The 19,173-nt window shown below is 44.4% G+C and overlaps 1 protein-coding gene across 2 annotated transcripts in view; it reads left to right on the top strand.

Moving 5' to 3' along the window:
* OTOP1 (otopetrin 1) overlaps positions 1-19,173 on the top strand; it is a 48,074-nt gene that overhangs the window by 3,492 nt on the left and 25,409 nt on the right. The window contains exons 1-2 of one of the 2 annotated variants that reach the window (XM_070372692.1): positions 8,488-8,849; positions 10,680-10,816. In XM_070372692.1, the coding sequence (XP_070228793.1) occupies positions 8,741-8,849; positions 10,680-10,816 (246 nt within the window). In that variant the 5' untranslated portion in view covers positions 8,488-8,740. Of the gene's footprint in view, positions 1-8,487; positions 8,850-10,679; positions 10,817-19,173 lie in introns of those variants that run through there. The other variant, XM_005893193.2, reaches the window with a different exon arrangement.

Raw genomic sequence — 19,173 nt, forward strand, 5'->3', positions numbered from 1 at the left:
GAAGGTTGCAAAAACAGATGGTTCCAAGCACCTGTGTGAAGAGAGGCGGGGCCCATCGGGGATGGTGGCAGGGAGCAGAGGAGGAGAGAGAGGCAAGGGATGAAGGCTATAGGACCCAAGGATGCAACAGTCTCTGAACACAGGGAGCCCACAGTCTGGCAGTGCAGCCAGAAACTCCTGGAGGATGCTTGGCAGGATTGCAAAACCCAGCGTGCAGCCCTGCCGCAGTGTCTGTTGCGGCTAAGGAGGGAGCGGTCAGGGTGGGTCCCCATGGGATTCCAGTCCACCCTGCTGATTTCAGGGTGGATTCAGCAAGTTCATGAATGTGGCACTGGGCTTCAGGTTGGTTCCCTCCTCAGGATGCATATTCATTTCAATCTGATCACCTCAGGCCTCTGCAGGCACAGACCCTCCAGACCCCCCTTGTTTTCCTGGGCCTCTGTTCCTGCTGCGGGTATAGTGAGCACGTGTCAGTGGGCCCAGCAATTCTTCTCCTGTTTCTTAAACAATAGTCCTCTTGAGACATAGTCCACATAATCTACAATTTACCCATTTAAAGAATCTGCCTGCAATGCAGGAGACGTGGGTTTGATCCCTGGGCTGGGAAGATTCCCTGGAGAAGGGAATGGCAACCCACTCCAGTATTATTGTCTGGAGAATTCCATAGACAGAGGAGCCTGGCAGGCTATAGTCCATGGGGTCTCAAAGAGTTGGACACAACTGAGCTACTGACACACACACACACATACACACACACACAAAGTGCACAAGCTGATGGGTTGTGGGCGATTCACAGATATGTGCAACTATCACCACAGTCAGTTTTTAGAACGTTTTATCATCTCAAATAGAAGCATGTGCCCTTTAGCTCTTATCCCCTGATACCTCTTACCCCCTGAGAGCCCTTACCCCATATCCACCCCAGGAACAGATAACCGTGAATCTACTTTCTATCTCTAGATTTGCCTGGCTTGGACATTTTAGTGAATGGAATCACCTAATATGTCATGTTGGTGATCAGCTTCTTTCACTTAGTGTAATATTTCCAGTCTCACAGCGGTTCTTGAGGTGGATGTTATCACCTTCATCTCCTGGACCAAGAAGCTAAAAGGGCATCAGGGGGAGGGTTGAGCCCCTGTCAACGGAAACATTCAGACAGAGTGAGAAAGAGAAGAGGGCTGAGCTCCTTGTGATATTAGAGGGCGACAGAGGGGCAAAATCCCTCACTTCCATGTAACTTCTGTCCTCTCCACCCAGCAGAGGGATCTTTGGAACATGCAGAGAATAACAGAGCCCACAGCATGGGGACACCTTTTGTGGTGGCTGGGCAGAAACATTGATCCAGTTTGGTTCAACAGCCTGGACCGAGCTCTGGGGCACTGGTTGGGTTCTGGGGACAGGATGCTCGGGTGTGGCCCCTGTATAGAGAGCTGCAAGAGGGGGCGAGGATGGTGCAGACAGTGAGGGGCGTCAGAGCACGAGGGCTAAGAGCTCCCCGCCCCACCCCCCTGCATGTAGCCTCACTTTTCTGCCTCAATTTCCTCATTTGTAAAATGGGGAGGATGATACCCCAATGTGTGTGCGGAGGTGCTTCCCTGGTGGCTCAGCAGTAAAGAATCTGCTGCAATGCAGGAGATTCAGGTTTGACCCCCTGGAAGAGAGCAGGGCAACCCACTCCAGTGTTCTTGCCTGGAGAATCCCATCCCCTGGATAGAGACACCTGGAGGGCTACAGTCCATGGAGTTGCAAAGAATCAGACATGACCGAGCAACTGAGCACGTGTGTATATATAGGGAGAATATGTAGGGTCTTAGGAGGCTACCTTGAATTTTAAAAAGGATGAAAGAATACACAGAATATAAAAAACTGAGCATGACAGTGACACCCAGCAAAATTCTGGAGCAGGTGAAGATGCAGGGGTTTTTGAGCGATTTCCCCAGGAAAGTGAGCGACTATCTCCTAGGCTCAGCCTGGGCTCACTGTGAGAGAGTCTTGCCTAATTGCACGCATTCTCTCACATGTATTTTTTTGCTTTGTTCTTTGGATGGGATTTCTGCTCTAGTAGAAAATACAAACCTCCTCTCAGGATTTCAGCCTTACAATGCAGCTGCCTAAAAAGCTGATGCTGATTGGGCACTGATTGGAAAGGAAGTCAGCTGCAAGTGGAGTGTCCCCCGTTGAGCATCATGTGGGTGCTGCTAGGGGGTGGCCCCAGGAGGAGTGAAAGGGGTGTACAGACAGTCCAGGAGAGAGAGGATGTGGAGATGGTAGGGGGTTTCCTAGGAAATGAGAGTCATTTTTTCAGGGAAGCCTTTCATGTTGCCTTCAGACCAGGTGGGTCTTCTGGGTTGTATGTTCTTATAACATCCTGTTCACTTTTTTCCTAGCACTTCTCAAGCAGGAGGTTGTGTCATTCAGTTTGTTGATCTAACCAGATGGTGAGCTCTTCAAAGCAGAGACCCTGTTTGAATGCACTTCCCATTATAACCTGAGCTCCTGGCACACTGCCTAACATGCAGTGAGTGCCCGTTGGTATTTACTGAATCATCAATTGGATGAATGGATAGTTGAATGGATGGATGAAGGAATGAGTGAATGATGGCAGAATTGCCAGGAAAGAGAATGGTAGTTCTGGGGTGCTGTCGTAAGTTCCATGTGGGGAAGAGCATTCTAATCTAAGCAGAAGCTGGTGATGCAAAGGGTGAGCCTCCCAGCCCTGGGCATGTTCAGGTGGAGACCAGACAGGTGCTGGTCATGATGCAGTGGGAAGCATCCTTGCATGAGATGGGGGATGTAGACTAACTCTGTGGCACCTTCAACCTCCAAGAGTCTACAGTTCGAGATTCTGGACTCCTAGGAGGGCTCTGGGCAACTAACACAGTGGAGGGGGTCTCCCCTCTGCCAACACTAAACATTTTAGGATTATTCTCAAGTAATGTGGCTACAGAACCTTCTAATTGGCTCTACCTAGTTCAGTGATGATAATAAGCATTCAAACAGGGTCTCTGCTTTGAATCCTTGTAGAAGTTTTTTATTTGTGGGACACTGTTCTGGGTGCTTTCCATGTCAGGCCTCATTTAATCTCCTCCACACCCCTAGGAGACAGTTGACCTTATTAATCTCCTCTACACCCCTAGGTGAGATAAGAGATAAAAAAGCCTTCCCCAGTGATCAGTGCAAAGAAATAGAAGAAAACAATAGAATGGGAAAGACTAGCCATATCTTCAAGAAAATTAGAGATACCAAGGGAACATTTCATGCAAAGATGATCACAATAAAGGACAGAAACAGTATGGGCCTGATAGAAGCAGAAGATATTAAGAAGAGGTGGCAAGACTACACAGAAGAACTATACAGAAAAGATCTTCATGACCCAGATAATGACAATGGTGTCATCACTCACCTAGAACCAAACATCCTGGAATTCGAAGTCAAATGGGCCTTAGGAAGCATCACTATGAACAAAGCTAGTGGAGGTGATGGATTCCAGCTGAGCTATTTCAAATCCTAAAAGATGATGCTGTTAAAGTGCTATACTCAAAATGCCAGAAAATTTGGAAAACTCAACAGTGGCCACAGGACTGGAAAAGGTCAGTTTTCATTCCAATACCAAAGAAAGGCAATGCCAAAGAATGTTCAAACTACTGCACAATTGCACTCATTTCAGATGCTAGCAAGGTAATGCTCAAAATCCTTCAAGTTAGGCTTCAACAGTACATGAACTGAGAACTTCCAGATGTTCAAGATGTATTTAGAAAAGGCAGAGGAACCAGAGATCAAATTGCCAACATCCATTGGATCGTTGAAAAAGCAAGAGAGTTCCATAAAAACATCTACTTCTGCTTTATTGACTATGCCAAAGCCTTTGACTGTGTGCATCACAACAAACTGTGGAAAATTCTTCAAGAGATGGGAATACCAGACCATCTTACCTGCCTCCTGAGAAGCCTGTATGCAGGTCAGGAGGCAACAGTTAGAACCGGACATGGAACAAAAGACTGGTTCCAAATCAGGAAAGGAGTACATCAAGACTGTATACTGTCACCCTGCTTATTTAACTTATATGCAGAGTACAACATGCAAAATGCTGGGCTGGATGAAGCATGAGCTGGAATCAAGATTGCCAGGAGAAAGATCAATAACCTCAGATATGTAGATGATACCACCCTTATGGCAGAAAGCAAGGAAGAACTAAAGAGCCTGTTGAGGAAAGTGAAAGAGGAGAGTGAAAAAGTTGGCTTAAAACTCAACATTCAGAAAACTAAGATCATTCCATCCGGTTCCATCACTTCATAGCAAATAGATGGGGAAACAATGGAAGCAATGAGAGGCTTTATTTTTTTGGCCTCCAAAATCACTGCAGATGGTGACTGTAGCCATGAAATGAAAAGATGTTTGCTCCTTGGAAGAAAAGCTATAACCAACCTAGACAGCATATTAAAAAGCAGAGACATTACTTTGCCGACAAAGATCCATCTAGTCAAAGCTGTGGTTTTTCCAGTAGTCACATATGTATGTGAGAGTTGGACTATAAAGAAAGCCGAGTGCTGAAAAATGGATGCTTTTGAACTGTGGTGTTGGAGAAGACTCTTGAGAGTCCCTTGGAGTGCAAGGAGATCCAACCAGTCAATCCTAAAGGAAATCAGTCCTGAATATTCATTGGAAGGACTGAAGCTGAAGTTCCCAAACTTTGGCCACCTGATGGGAAGAGCCAGCTCATTGGCAAAGACCCTGCTGCTGGGAGAGATTGAAGGTGGGAGGAGAAGGGGATGACAGATGGTGTCACCAACTCAATGGGCATGAGTTTGAGCAAGCTCTGGGAGTTGGTGATGGCCAGGGAGGCCTGGCATGCTGCAGTGCATGGGGTCACAAAGAGTTGGACACGACTGAGTGATTGAACTGAACTGAACATCCCTAGGAGATAGTCAATCTTATAATCCACATTTTACAGATGAGGAAATGGAAGCACAGAGAAGTTAGGAAGTTGCTCAAGGTCATCAACAATAATAAAGTGGTAGAAAATGGATTGAAGCCAGGGATTTAGCACCTACCATGGCACTCTATGTTCTGTGCTTTTATGACATAGTGGATTTTTATCAACATGCAAGGTGATGTTATAAAACCCAGCTTGTCAGTTGTGCAATTCACTTCCTCTATGTCCTGTCTGTGTCTGCTAGATCTGTCTGGTTCTGAAATCTTTCACTCAATTTTTTTTTAAAGTAGCAGTTAAATACATGAAACAAAAAGGATTTTATTTGGGTTGTTTGATTATTATGTCTTCCTCATACACGATGTCCTTTCTCACATGTGATGATAAAGATGGGAGAGTTCTTTGTCCTGAGTATTTACAGTGAATCTTAAATCCCATGTGGTCTGATAGTAACACTTCTCTACCTCACTTCTTTTAGTTTGTATTGCCTACTTCCGCTTTGTCCACCTCCCTCTTTTCCACTGTTGTCACTCAGTTAAAAGTGTGTTTCATGTAAAGATCTTATAGTTAGGTTTTGGTTTTAATTCAGAATTCCCATCTTTGTTTACTAATTAATGGGAGACTTAGATCATTCTAATTGTAATGATTTATATTCTGGATTTTGTTGTTTCTGTTTTTCTTTAGGATGATTATAATGATTTATGTTACATATTGTTGACTCATTTGCCTTTTCCAGTGTTTGCTCTTTGGAGAACTTGAACATTCTACTGTGTTTTTCTACTCTATAATGACTAGCTTACCTTTCCTCATTCTCATAATCAGGTACATATTACTTCATTCTCACCACATTGCTTCTCACTCCAAGATCCTCCCATTCCTCTCTATTCCAAAGAGATAAGACCTTTAGAATGCATTTGTTTCCCTCGTTTCCCCTAGTACCCATCACTTTACCATGAGAACTTTGAAAAGTTGTTCTGCTCCTCACTCAGTCCATCCCCAGCTTTAGTCTGTATCGCAAGTCTTTAAAGAGCATGTAAATTACACATTTCCAGACAGTTTATCTTCATCCATTTGGGTATAACTTCTATCATCTTCTTCTTATTTCTATTAAACTGGACTATTCATCCATTCACTCATGCATCCATCCATAATCCATCCATCCCTCCTTCCATCATCCATCATCCACTATCCATCCATCCATCCATCCATCATCCACCCATTCACACCCTCCCTCCCTTCCTCCTCTCCTTCCTTCCATTATACTTCCATCCACCTCTTCAGTCTGTTGCACAGTTTATCACTCATTGTTTCTCCCTTTCCTCTTCATCTTCCCTCGATAAGAGGGCTCCTGATTGTTTGGTTAAAGCCCTTTGTCAGGTGAGTTCTGTGGATATTTTTCTCCCAACATTTTTTGTCAGTTCAGCTGTTACCTTCTCAGAGAATCCTTTTCTGACCACCATCGTCAACCTCATGCACTTGGCACTTTCTGACATTTCTTCTGTGTTTATCACTTATTTGCTTATTTTCCTGTCTTCCCCCCTAGCAGGTTAAACTCACCAAGGACATATACTTTATTGATGTTTTTATATCCCAAGTGCCTGGATCTTATTTGAACAACAAAGAGGTGTCAAACAATTATATTCAGCATATCTTCAAATATCTTTCTGTCTTTTGCCCTGACCCGTGGGCACCGTCTTGCCTGGGAATAGGGTTTCTCAACTGCAGTCCTTTCCTTGCAGTGGACCCTAGCTACTCTCCCACTGGCTTCTGATTTTGCACGATGCAGATGAGAAGTTTGGTGCCAGCTCACTTCTCTGTATCTTCTGCACACCCCAATTCATGCAATGTTATGTGTGTGTATTTTTGTTTCTCCAGCGATCTTATTTGTTTACCTTTGAGTGCCTGGCAAAATGCCTCATGCATAGTGTGTGTGTGCTCCGTTGCACAGTCCTGTCTAATTCTTTTTGACATCATGGACCCCCTGACCCCATCAGGCTTCTCTGTCCATGGAATTGCCTAGGCAACAATAGTGGAGTGGGGTGCCATTTCCTCCTCCAGGGGACCTTCCCCACCCAGGGCTTGAACTCATGTCTACCTGCGTCTCCTGCATTGGCAGGCAGATTCTTTACCACTGGGCAAATTGGGAAGGCCCTCATGTATAGTAGGAGTCCCTAAAACATTTGTTGTAGAAGGAAATGGATGGGAGGATGGATGAAGGAAGGAAGGGCTGCAGGAATGTGAGAAGGCATGTGATGTTCTTATCACAACTCTTGAAATGTCAGTGACAGAGATGTCCCAAATCAGTGATTCTCCAGGTGGGGTCCCAGGCCAACAGCATATGCTCTACCTGAGAACTTGTTAGAGATGCAAATTTGGACACCCTGCCCCAGACCTATTGAATCAGAAACTCTGGGGGTGGGACCCAGTACTCCTTGCTTTAACAAGTCCTCCAGGTGATTCCGACCCAGGTTCAAGTTTGAGAACCACGGCTGTGGACTAGTCTCATTTTATAGATGGCAAAACCAAGACTAGGAGCTTGGGATTGACCTGTCTGAACTCACACATTCTGTCCGTGACACAGCCGGGTCTCCAGAGTTACAGCCTCTGCCCTTGGCACCCAACCAGCCCGCCTCACTTCATCTGGCCGTTTCTCTTTGTCATCAAAAGGAACCATGCATTTGTCAAACTGTTTCAAAGCCCTGGGATTGAATCTCCACTCCTGTGAAGTTTCTGATTTCACTGGGGGTTTTTCCAGAATTTGGAAAAAAAAAATGTGACTTAGAGTTGTTTCTCTAAGGCTTTGAGCAGTGGAAAGGAGCCAGGCGATTGCATTACTCCTCACTGGAGGCTTCTTAGGCCGGAGCTGTAACATTAGAGGTCCCTGTGATGGCCCAGGCCCTCCTCTCTCTCTTGCCATAATGCATGTCACACACGATCTGGTTTCCTGCTTTCGTGGGAGAGAAGGTATGAATGGTGGTTGATGTTGGGCCAGAAGAGGGACTGGGGACTTTGGCCTTGATCAAATCTCCACAGTTATGCTTTTCTTGCTACTTTCTTCATTTGGCTACAAGTTCCTTTTTTAATGTATTTTGCATACTCCTTTCCAGTCTTATTCATATGCCTGTTTTTGTTAGTTTTCATTTGCTGTCAACCATGGTGGATATACCATTAAAGAGTGTTTCCTTTCTCCATGTCACTAGCACAGCATTGTACATGCCACGACTATAGACAAGTCCCTGTCATTCTTAAAAAGGTAAACTTTCTATTGTAAAGAAGAGTTGCAAAGATAGTACAGAAAGTTCCTGTATACCTTATACCCCTTACTTTTATTCTTTAGCGAGCGGGCTTTTAGGATCAAAGAACTGAGATATTTTGAGCAGAACAATGACACTCTTAGATTGATCATTTTGTGTGGGAAAATCTTCTAGAGGACTTCTTTTGTTTTGCCCAAATTCTGTTGAATGTACATCATTTGTCAGACCCCAGAATATGCCTGAGGCCTGTACAATGGTAAACAAGTCATAATGTTTTCTGCCAGTTTTAGCTCCTGAGGCCAATAGTAGAATTTGCTTTATATATATTAAAATTTTTTAAAATTGTGATAAAATAAACATAGCATACAGTTTACCAGCTTAATCATTTAAAGGTACAGTTCAGTGCTGTTAAGTACATTCTTTTTTGTGAATTAATTACAGTTGATGTTCAATACTCTTCCATCTTGTGAAGCTAGACGTCTGTATCATTAAATAACTCCCGATTTTCTCCTCCACCAGCCCCCGGCAGGCACTGTTTTACTTTCTGTTCCTGTGAATGCAACTACTCCAAGGAATAAGTGGAGTCATCCAGCATTTGTCTTTTTGTGACTGGCTTATTTCACTTATGGACCTTGAGCTCCATGATGCCCTCACGGTTCGTCCAGGTGGTATCACGTGTCACAACGCCCTTCCTTTTTAAAGCTGAATCATATTCCACTGAATGGACATGCTGCATTTTTATCCACTCATCCAATGATAGACGCTTGGGTTGCTTCCTCCCTTAGGCGCTTGTGAATGATGCTGCCATGAACGTGGGTGTCCACGTATCCCTTTGTGCCCCTGCTTTTGATCCTTTGGTAGAAACCCAGAAGTGGAATTGCCAGACCATGTGGAGTTATTGTTTTTGATTTTCTGAGCAACTGCCATACCGTTTTCCACAGGGGCTACACCATTTCATGTTCCCATCACCAGTGTATAAGGATTCTAGTTTCTCCACATCTTTGTTATTATTTTCCATCTTTCCTCCCTTGCTCCCTCCTTTCCTGTCTTCCTTCCTTCCGTCCTCCCCTTCTCTCCCCTTCCCCTCTCCTTCCCCAGCCATCCTTTTCCTCTCTCTTCTTTTTTGGGTAGTGGCCATCCTAATGCATGTGAGATGGCATTTCATAGTGATTTTCATTCTCCTTTCCCTAATAGCTAGTGCTGTTGAGTGTTTTTTCATGTGTTAAATATTCATTTACATATGTTCTTTGGAGAAATGTCCATTCTAGTCCTGTGCTTGTTTTTTTAAATTGCTTTTTTAAATAAAATGGTTATATTGTAGTTCTTCATAGAATCTGGATACTCTCACCTTATCAGATATGTGATTTGTGAATATTATCTTTCATTCTGTGGGTTGATAGTGTCCTCTGATGCCTAATTTTTTTTTTCATTTTAATGTGGGCTTCCTCTGTGGCTCACCTGGTAAAGAATCCACCTGCAATGCAGGAGACCTGGGTTTGATCCCTGGGTTGGGAAGATCCCCTGGAGAAGGGAAAGGCTACCCACTCCAGTATTCTGGCCTGGAGAATTCCATGGACTCTATAGTCCATAGGGTTGCAAAGAGGCAGACATAACTGAGCAACTAATGTAACTATTTTTTATTTTTGTGGCTTGTGCTTTTGGTGTCATATCCAATAAATTATTGCCAAACCCAACATTATAAGGATTTTTTCCTATGTTTTCTTCTAAGATTTTATAGTTTTAGGTTTTAGAATAAGTCTTTGATTCATTCCCTGGTGGCTCAGATGGCAAAGACTCTGCCTACAATGTAGGAAACCCGGGTTCCTACATCTTTCATGACTGAAAGATTAACATTTTTCATTTTGAGTCAATTTTTATATATGCTGTAAGGTGAGCATCCAGCTTCATTTAAAAAAAAATTTATTTATTTGGGCTTCCATGGTGGCTCAGATGGTAAAGAATCTGCCTGCAATGTGGGAGACCCAGGTTTGATCCCTGGGTTGGGAAGATCCCCTAGAGAAGGGAATGGCTACCCACTCCAGTATTCTTGCCTGGAGAATTCCATGGACAAGGAGCCTGGTGGGCTACAACCCGTGGAGTTGCAGAGTTGGACTGAACAATTGAACTAACACACACATGCATAGACACAAAAACACACACATTTATTTGGTTGCCATGGGTCTTATTAGATGCGATATAAGGGATCTAGTTCCCTGATCAGGAGTCAAACCCAGGCCCCCTGCTTTAGGAACACAGAGTCTTAGCCACTGGATCACCAGGGAAGTCCCCAGCTTCATTCTTTTGCATGTGGATACCCAGTTTCTCAGATTCAGTTTTTGAAACAAATGCCATTTCCCAGTTGAGCCATCTTGGCACCCTTGTCAAAAATCATTTGAGTTTATATATGAGGGTTTAATATAATTTGTTTTGAAATGATATCAGTGCATACCAACACTTATATGTGTGTGTTTCTACCGCCTCTCCACCCCATTCAGGTAGTATCACATTGTTTGCAGTCATTACCATCATCCTGGGATGCCTTAAAATTGGGTACTTCATTGGATTTTCTGGATGTTTATCAGCCACTGAAGGAGTTTTCCCTGTCACCCATGCGGTGCATACCCTGTTGCAGGTAAACCACACGATGTTTGCTTAGGCTGCTTTGATATCTGTCAAGTGTATCCCAGGGTGTCTAAGATGGTCTCTTGGCCACCTCCTCTGTGCAGTGGGACTGTGTCCCCGTGGCCACTTTTGTGGGAATCTTAAGGGGCAAAACTTACACTGATGAAGAGTCAGGAAATTCAGCCAGGCTGGAGCCCATGAGAAAAGGCTTGGGGAATTTTAATTAACAGTTTTGTTGAGATATAATTCACATCCCACACAACACACTGATTTAAAGTGTACAGTTCGGTGGCTTGGTATATTCATAGGGTTGTGTGACCATGCCTATATACATTTTAGAACATTTTCATCATCCCCCCAAAAACTTCATGCCATTACAGTCTCTGCTCTGAGTCACTGAGACGCTTTTTTTTTTTTTGATTTGTTTGCTTACTTGTGGATTAAAATCTTTAGAAATGTATGAGAATTTCTTTCTCAACCTTGGTCAACTTGGTGTGGCTAAGAAGGAAGGACTTGATATGTAATTTAAATCTGTAGCTTAGAATCAGAAAAACCTCATTTTGAAGAAGACCCGAGATGGGTCTCCAGCATAGCTTCCATTCTTGGCCGAAGTCCCTGGTGAAGGCTGTCAGAGTTGACATAACTGCAAAAGTAACAAGTAGTGTTTCTGTTGGACTTTTGCATTTCACTTTGTGTAGTGCTTTCAACACCTCCACAAGCACAGCTCTTGGATCGTCACACTAAGGACAGAGGGGATAAATGACTTGCCCAAAGTCACAACCAAGATGCCGTGATTCTTTTTTTTTAATTGCAGTGTAGTTGACTTAAAACGTTGTGTTCATTTCTGCTGTACAGAAAAATGATTCAGTTATTTGTATATACATTCATTCTGTATACATACACACACTCATTCTTATGTTGTTGTTCAGCCGCTGAGTCAGGTCCAATTATGTGAGACCCCTGCACTGCAGTGTGCCAGGCTTCCCTGTCCTTTACTCTCTCCCGGAGTTGCTCATACTCATGTCAGTTGAGTTGGTGATGCCATCCAACCTTCTCATCCTCTGTCGCCCCCTTCTCCTCCTGCCCTCCATCTTTCCCAGCGTTAGGATCTTTTCAAATGAGTCGGCTCTTTGCATCAGGTGGCCAAAGTATTGGAGCTTCGACTTCACATTCTTATACATGTGTACATTCTTTATACATACATAAACATTCTCGCTGGTTTGCCTCCACAGAAGTCACCCTGAAAAGCCATGAGCTTGATTCAGCGATACTGCTATTGCTGAAAATGTTTCTGTATTCCCCCATTGAGGAATGTTCTTTAGGACAAATTTCTCACTTCTGAAGGCCAATGATACCATTTTTTAATCTCGGCACCCCACTCCAGTGCTCTTGCCTGGAGGATCCCATGGACGGAGGAGCCTGGTGGGCTCCAGTCCATGGGGTCACTAAGAGTCGGGCACGACTGAGCGACTTCGCTTTCACTTTTCACTTTCATGCATTGGAGAAGGAAATGGCAACCCACTCCAGTGTTCTTGCCTGGAGAATCCCAGGGACAGAGGAGCCTGGTGGGCTTACATCTATGGGGTCGCACAGAGTCGGACACGACTGAAGCGACTTAGCAGCAGCAGCAGCAGCAGCCTCCACCTGCATCCAGGTGACTGCCAGCCAGCTCTTGGTGACCTTACAATATTTCTTGAGATGGAACACATTCTCACAAGTGAAGCTCTTTGAGAGGATGTGCCTGGAGAGCTTAGCAGAAGTTTGTCTTTGTGGGAGCTCTGGAACTGGGCAGGCGCTCCCAGGGTGATTTGTGCAAAAGGGTCACCTTGACTTTTGAGAATTATTGTGGGCTGAATTGTGTCCCTCACATTCACGTGTTGAAGCCCTAAAGTCCAGGACCTCAGAAGGTGATTGTTCGGAGACAGAATCTTGGCAGAGGTAATCAAGGCCGAATGAGGTCACTTTGCTGTTGTTCAGTCACCAAGTCATGTCCAGCTCTTTGCAACCCCATGGACTGCAGCCCGCCAGGCTTCCCTGTCCCTCACCATCTCCTGGACTTTGCCCAAGTTCATGTCCAGTGAATGGGTGATGCCATCCAACCATCTCCTCCTTTGTTGTTCCCCCTTGCCTCTTGCCCTCAATCTTTCCCAGCATCAGGGTCTTTTCCAATGAGTCAGCTCTTCGCATCAAGTGGCCAAAGTACTGGAGCTTCAGCTTCAGCTTCAGTCCTTCCAATGAATGTTCAGGGTTTATTTCCTTTAGGATTGACTGGTATGATCTTGTTGCTGCCCAAGGGACTCTCAAGAGTCTTCTCCAGCACCACAGTTTGACAGCACCAATTCTTCGGTGCTCTGTCTTCTTTATGGTCTGTCTTGGATGTCACTAGGGTGGGCCCTAATCTTACAGGACCGGTGTCCTTATGAGAAGAGGAGAGGAGGACACAGACTCGCAGTGTGAGGGCATTGAAGGGAGGTTGCCATCTGCAGGGAAGGAGAGAACCAACCTGCCAGTACCTTGATCTCAGACTTCTGGCTTCTAGAACTGGGGGAAAATTAGTTTTGGCTGTTTTAAGCCATCTAACCTGTGGTATTTTGTTCTGGAAGTGCCAGCAGATGAATGCAGTTCATTCCAGGGGCATGCAACTCATCCCATTCCATGAGGAACAATCTTCTAGAGATTCCAGTGACAATGTGGAAAGCCTTAGGGGACCAGGAAGAACTTCCTTCTGCCCTCCCACCTTCCCTTCCTCCCCCCTCCTTCCTTCCTTCGTCCCCCAAATGACAAGCCCTGTGTTCAGTACTCTTGAGTCTAGCCATGGTCTGTTCTCTGTGGAGGAGTCAGTCAAGGGGGAGACAATCAACAAAAGAGACACTACCAGCACCACAACTCGATACTTAGATGAAGTCACCCAGGGATGAGGGAGAGCCAGGAAGGCCTCTCACTAGTTTTGAGGTGAGGGGTGTTTGTCAAGGAAAGGGGTGTGGTGTGTCAGACACCATAACAGAGGACATTTGGGGGTGTGCAGCCCCTCCACATGATGGGAAGGAGATGTGTGGGCTGTAGGGGGAGGCGAGCTAGGGTGATGGGCCCAGACTGAGCCGTGATTTGGTGTAGGCCTTATAGGCACGGACTCTGGCTTTGGCTCACACCAGCAGTGTGACTCTGAGCAAATGTCTTAACTTCTCTGGGCCTCATGGTCTCATCTGTGAAACGCCTCCTTAATGGGGTTGTTGTGAAAATTAAAGGTGTGGTGTGTATACCTAGCACATTGCAGTGAGTGCTTGGTCAAGGCTGATGCCTGCTGTAGGAGCTTTGACTTTCCCACAAGGGCAATGGGGAGCCATTGAAAGTTCTGGGCAGAGGAAAGACCTGGGCAGACTTTCCCACAAGGGCAGTGGGGAGCCATTGAAGACTCTGGACAGAGGAAAGACCTGGGAAGACTTTCCCACAAGGGCAGTGGGGAGCCATCAAAGGTTCTGGGCAGAGGAAAGACCTGGGCAGATGTGGTTTTCAAAATATCACTCTGTCACTTGGTGGCTTGGAGATCTCTTCCTTCATAATTTAAGACATTTTGTCAGTCAGTCAATTAATCAATTTTTCTATCCTTACTGGATTCTGACTGTGTGCATTTGCTACATTAGATGATGGAAGAATAAAAAACATTACTTTTTAAAACAGACTTTTTGTTTTTAAATTGTGGTAAAGTACATGTAACCATAACATTTGCTGCCTTAGCCATTTTTACCTATTCGGTTCGGTTCAGTTCAGTTCAGTTCAGTTCAGCCGCTCAGTCATGTCTGACTCTTTGCAACCCCATGAATTGCCGCACACCAGACCTCCCTGTCCATCACCAACTCTCAGATTTCACTCAAACTCATGTCCATCAAGTCAGTGATGCCATTCAGCCATCTCATCCTCTGTCATCCCCTTCTTCTTCTGCCCCAAACCTCCCAGCATCAGGGTCTTTTCCAATGAGTCACTCTTCGCATGAAGTGGCCAAAGTATTGGAGTTTCAGCCTCAGCATCAGTCCTTCCAATGAACACCCAGGACTGATCTCCTTGAGGATGGACTGGTTGGATTTCCTTTGAAGTCCAAGGGACTCTCAAGAGTCTTCTCCAACACCACAGTTCAAAAACATCCATTCTTTGGCGCTCAGCTTTCTTCACAGTCCAACTCCCACATCCATACATGACCACTGGAAAAACCATAGCCTTGACTAGATGGACTTTGTTGGCAAAGTAATGTCTCTGCTTTTCAATATGCGATGTAGGTTGGTCATAACTTTCCTTCCAAGGAGTGAGCGTCTTTTAATTTCATGGCTGCAGTCACCATCTGTAGTGATTTTGGAGCCCCCCAAAATAAAGCCTGACACTGTTTCCACTGTTTCCCCATCTATTTCCCATGAAGTGATGGGACCAGATGCCATGATCTTCGTTTTCTGAATGTTGAGCTTTAAGCCAACTTTTTCACTCTCTTCTTTCACTTTCATCATGAGGCTTTTTTGTTCCTCTTCACTTTCTGCCATAAGGGTGGTGTCATCTGCATATCTGAGGTTATTGATATTTTTCCCAGCAATCTTGATTCCAGCTTGTGCTTCTTCCAGTCCAGTGTTTCTCATGATGTACTCTGCATATAAGTTAAATAAACAGGGTGACAATATACAGCCTTGATGAACTCCTTTTCCTATTTGGAACCAGTCTGTTGTTCCATGTCCAGTTCTAACTGTTGCTTCCTGACTTGCATACAGGTTTCTCAAGAGGCAGTTCAGGTGGTCTGGTATTCCCATCTCTTTCAGAATTTTCCACAGTTTATTGTGATGCACACAAAGGCTTTGGCATAGTCAATAAAGCAGAAATAGATGTTTTTCTGGAACTCTCTTGTGTTTTCCATGATCCAGCAGATGTTGGCAATTTGATCTCTGGTTCCTATGCCTTTCCTAAAACCAGATTGAACATCTGGAAGTTCACGGTTCACGTATTGCTGAAGCCTGGCTTGGAGAATTTTGAGCATTACTTTACTAGCATGTGAGATGAGTGCAATTGTGCAGTAGTTTGAGCTTTCTTTGGCATTGCCTTTCTTTGGGTTTGGAATGAAAACTGACCTTTTCCAGTCCTGTGGCCACTGCTGAGTTTTCCAAATTTGCTGGCATATTGAGTGCAACACTTTCACAGCATCATCTTTCAGGATTTGAAACAGCTCAACTGGAATTCCATCTCCTCCACTAGCTTTGTTCATAGTGATGCTTTCTAAGGCCCACTTGACTTCACATTCCAGGATGTCTGGCTCTAGGTGAGTGATCACACCATTGTGATTATCTTGGTTGTGAAGATCTTTTTTGCACAGTTCTGTATGTTCTTGCCACCTCTTCTTAATATCTTCTGCTTCTGTTAGGTCCATACCATTTCTGTCCTTTATCGAGCCCATCTTTGCCTGAAATGTTCCCTTGGTATCTCTAACTTTCTTAAAGAGACCTCTAGTCTTTCCCATTCTGTTGTTTTCCTCCATTTCTTTGCATTGATCGCTGAGGAAGGCTTTCTTATCTCTCCTTGCTATTCTTTGGAACTCTGCATTCAAATGGGAATATCTTTCCTTTTCTCCTTTGCTTTTCGCTTCTCTTCTTTTCACAGCTATTTGTAAGACCTCCTCAGACAGCCATTTTACTTTTTTGCATTTCTTTTTCTTGGGGATGGTCTTGATCCCTGCCTCCTATACAGTGTCAAGAACCTCTGTCCATAGTTCATAGGCACTCTGTCTATCAGATCTAGTCCCTTAAATCTATTTCTCACTTCCACTGTATAATCATAAGGGATTTAATTTAGGTCATACCTGAATGGTCTAGTGGTTTTCCCTACTTGCTTCCATTTCAGTCTGAATTTGGCAATAAGGAGTTCATGATCTGAGCCACAGTCAGCTTCCGGTCTTGTTTTTGCTGACTATATAGAGCTTCTCCATCTTTGGCTGCAAAGAATATAATCAACCTGATTTTGGTTTAACCATCTGGTGATGTCCATGTGTAGAGTCTTCTCTTGTGTTGTTGGAAGAGGGTGTTTGCTATGACCAGTGCGTTCTCTTGGCAGAGCTCTATTAGCCTTTGCCCTGCTTCATTCCGTATTCCAAGACCAAATTTGCCTGTTACTCCAGGTGTTACTTGACTTCCTATTTTTGCATTCCAGTCCCTATAATGAAAAGGACATCTTCCCTGGTGGCTCAGAGGTTAAAGCATCTGCCTCCCATGAGGGAGACCTGGGTTCAACCCCTGGGTCAGGAAGATCCCCTGGAGAAGGAAATGGTAACCCACTCCAGTATTCTTGCCTGGAGAATCCTGTGGACAGAGGAAGCCTGGTAGGTACAGTCCACAGGGTCGTGAAGAGTCACACACGACTGAGCGACTTCACTTTCATTTTCACTTTCTAAAAGGTCTTGTAGGTCTTCATAGAACCATTCAACTTCAGCTTCTTCAGCATTACTGGTTGCAGCATAGGCTTGGATCACCGTGATATTGAATGGTTTGCCTTGGGAATGAACAGAGACCATTCTGTCGTTTTTGAGATTGCATCCAAGTACTGCATTTCAGACTCTTTTGTTGACCATGATGGCTACTCCATTTTTTCTAAGGGATTCCTGCCCACAGTGTTAGATATAATGGTCATCTGAGTTAAATTCACCCATTCCAGTCCATTTTAGTTCACTGATTACCATCTCCTGTTTGACCACTTCCAATTTACCTTGATTCATGGACCTAACATTCCAGGTTCCTATGCAATATTGCTCTTTACAGCATCAGACCTTGCTTCTATCACCAGTCACATCCACAACTGGGTGTTGTTTTTGCTTTGGCTCCATCCCTTCATTCTTTCTGGAGTTATTTCTCCACTGATCTCCAGTAGCATATTGGGCACCTACCAACCTGGGGAGTTCCTCTTTCAGTATCCTATTATTTTGCCTTTTCATACTGTTCATGGGGTTCTCAAGGCAAGAATACTGAAGTGATTTGCCATTCCCTTCTCCAGTGGACCATATTCTCTCAGACCTCTCTACCATGACCCGTCCATCTTGGGTGGCCCCACACGGCATGGCTTAGTTTCATTGAATTAGACAAGGCTGTGGTCCGTGTGATTAGATTGGCTAGTGTTCTGTGATATGGTTTCAGTGTGTCTGCCCTCTGATGCCCTCTCGCAACACCTACCATCTTACTTGGGTTTCTCTTACCTTGGACGTGAGGTATCTCTTCATGGCTGCTCCAGCAAAGCTCCTGCTCCAGAGGAGCTACCCCACATCTGAGGTCAGGGGTGGCAGCCGAGAGGAGCAACCCCACATCCAAGGAGCGGTGGCTGTGTGGGCGCAGGAGGGCCAAGAGGAGCTATTTGGTTCAGCAGTGTTAAATGTATTCACATTGTCATGCAACTAATCAGCACAACTCTTTCATCTTGCAAAAATGAAATTCTGTCCCCGTTAGATACTAACTCCCGATTTCTACCACTCCCAGCACTGGGGAACTGCCATTCAACTTTCCAAATCATTCAGCTTTCTGTCTCTTTGAATCAGACAAGTAGAAACATAGAGGGTTTGTCCTTTTGTGACTGGCTCATTTTGCTTAGCATGGATTTATCCATGTTGTAGATGTGTCAGAATTTCCTTCCTTTTTGAGGCTGAAAACTATTCCATTCTATGGATGGACCACATTTCTTATCTGTTCATTCATTGATAGACCCTGGCGTTGCTTCCACCTTTTGGCCATTGTGAGTAATGCTGCTGTGAACGTATGTGTGCAAATATATTTTTGAGACCCTGCTTTTAAAAAAATATTCATTTATTGGCGGCACTGCATGGGCTTTCTCTAGTGGTGGCAAGTGGAAGCTACTCTTTCCTTGCAGGGTGCGGGCTTCTCTTCTTGCAGAGTATGGCTCTAGGGTAGGCAGGCTTCAGTAGTTCTAGGCTTGTGGGCTCTAGAATGCGGGCTAGAATGTCGTTATGGTGTTTAGTTGCTCCACAGCAGGTGGCATCCTCCCAGACCAGGGATCCAACCTGTGTCACTTGCATTAGGCAGGTGGATTTCTAACCACTGGACTGCTAGAGAAGTCCTAAGACTCTGCTTTCAATTCATTTGGATATGTACCTAGAAGTCAAACTGCTGGATTGTATGGTGAATTAAAAATATTTATTTAAAAAATGTAACATTACTGAAAAAAACTGAAAAAGAGTATAAAAATACACCTGTAAGTCCTCAACTGAAATATTTGTTGCTGTTTTTATGTGTTCCCTCTCCTTGTACTCAAGTATATACTCTTATCAAAGTTTTATATATAAGGGGCAGATTTTCTGTGTACAATTTTTCACTTAAATCATAAACTTCTTTATTTTTCTAT

This window comes from Bos mutus, chromosome 6 (genome assembly GCF_027580195.1).
Source record: "Bos mutus isolate GX-2022 chromosome 6, NWIPB_WYAK_1.1, whole genome shotgun sequence".
NCBI classification, from domain to species: domain Eukaryota; kingdom Metazoa; phylum Chordata; class Mammalia; order Artiodactyla; family Bovidae; genus Bos; species Bos mutus.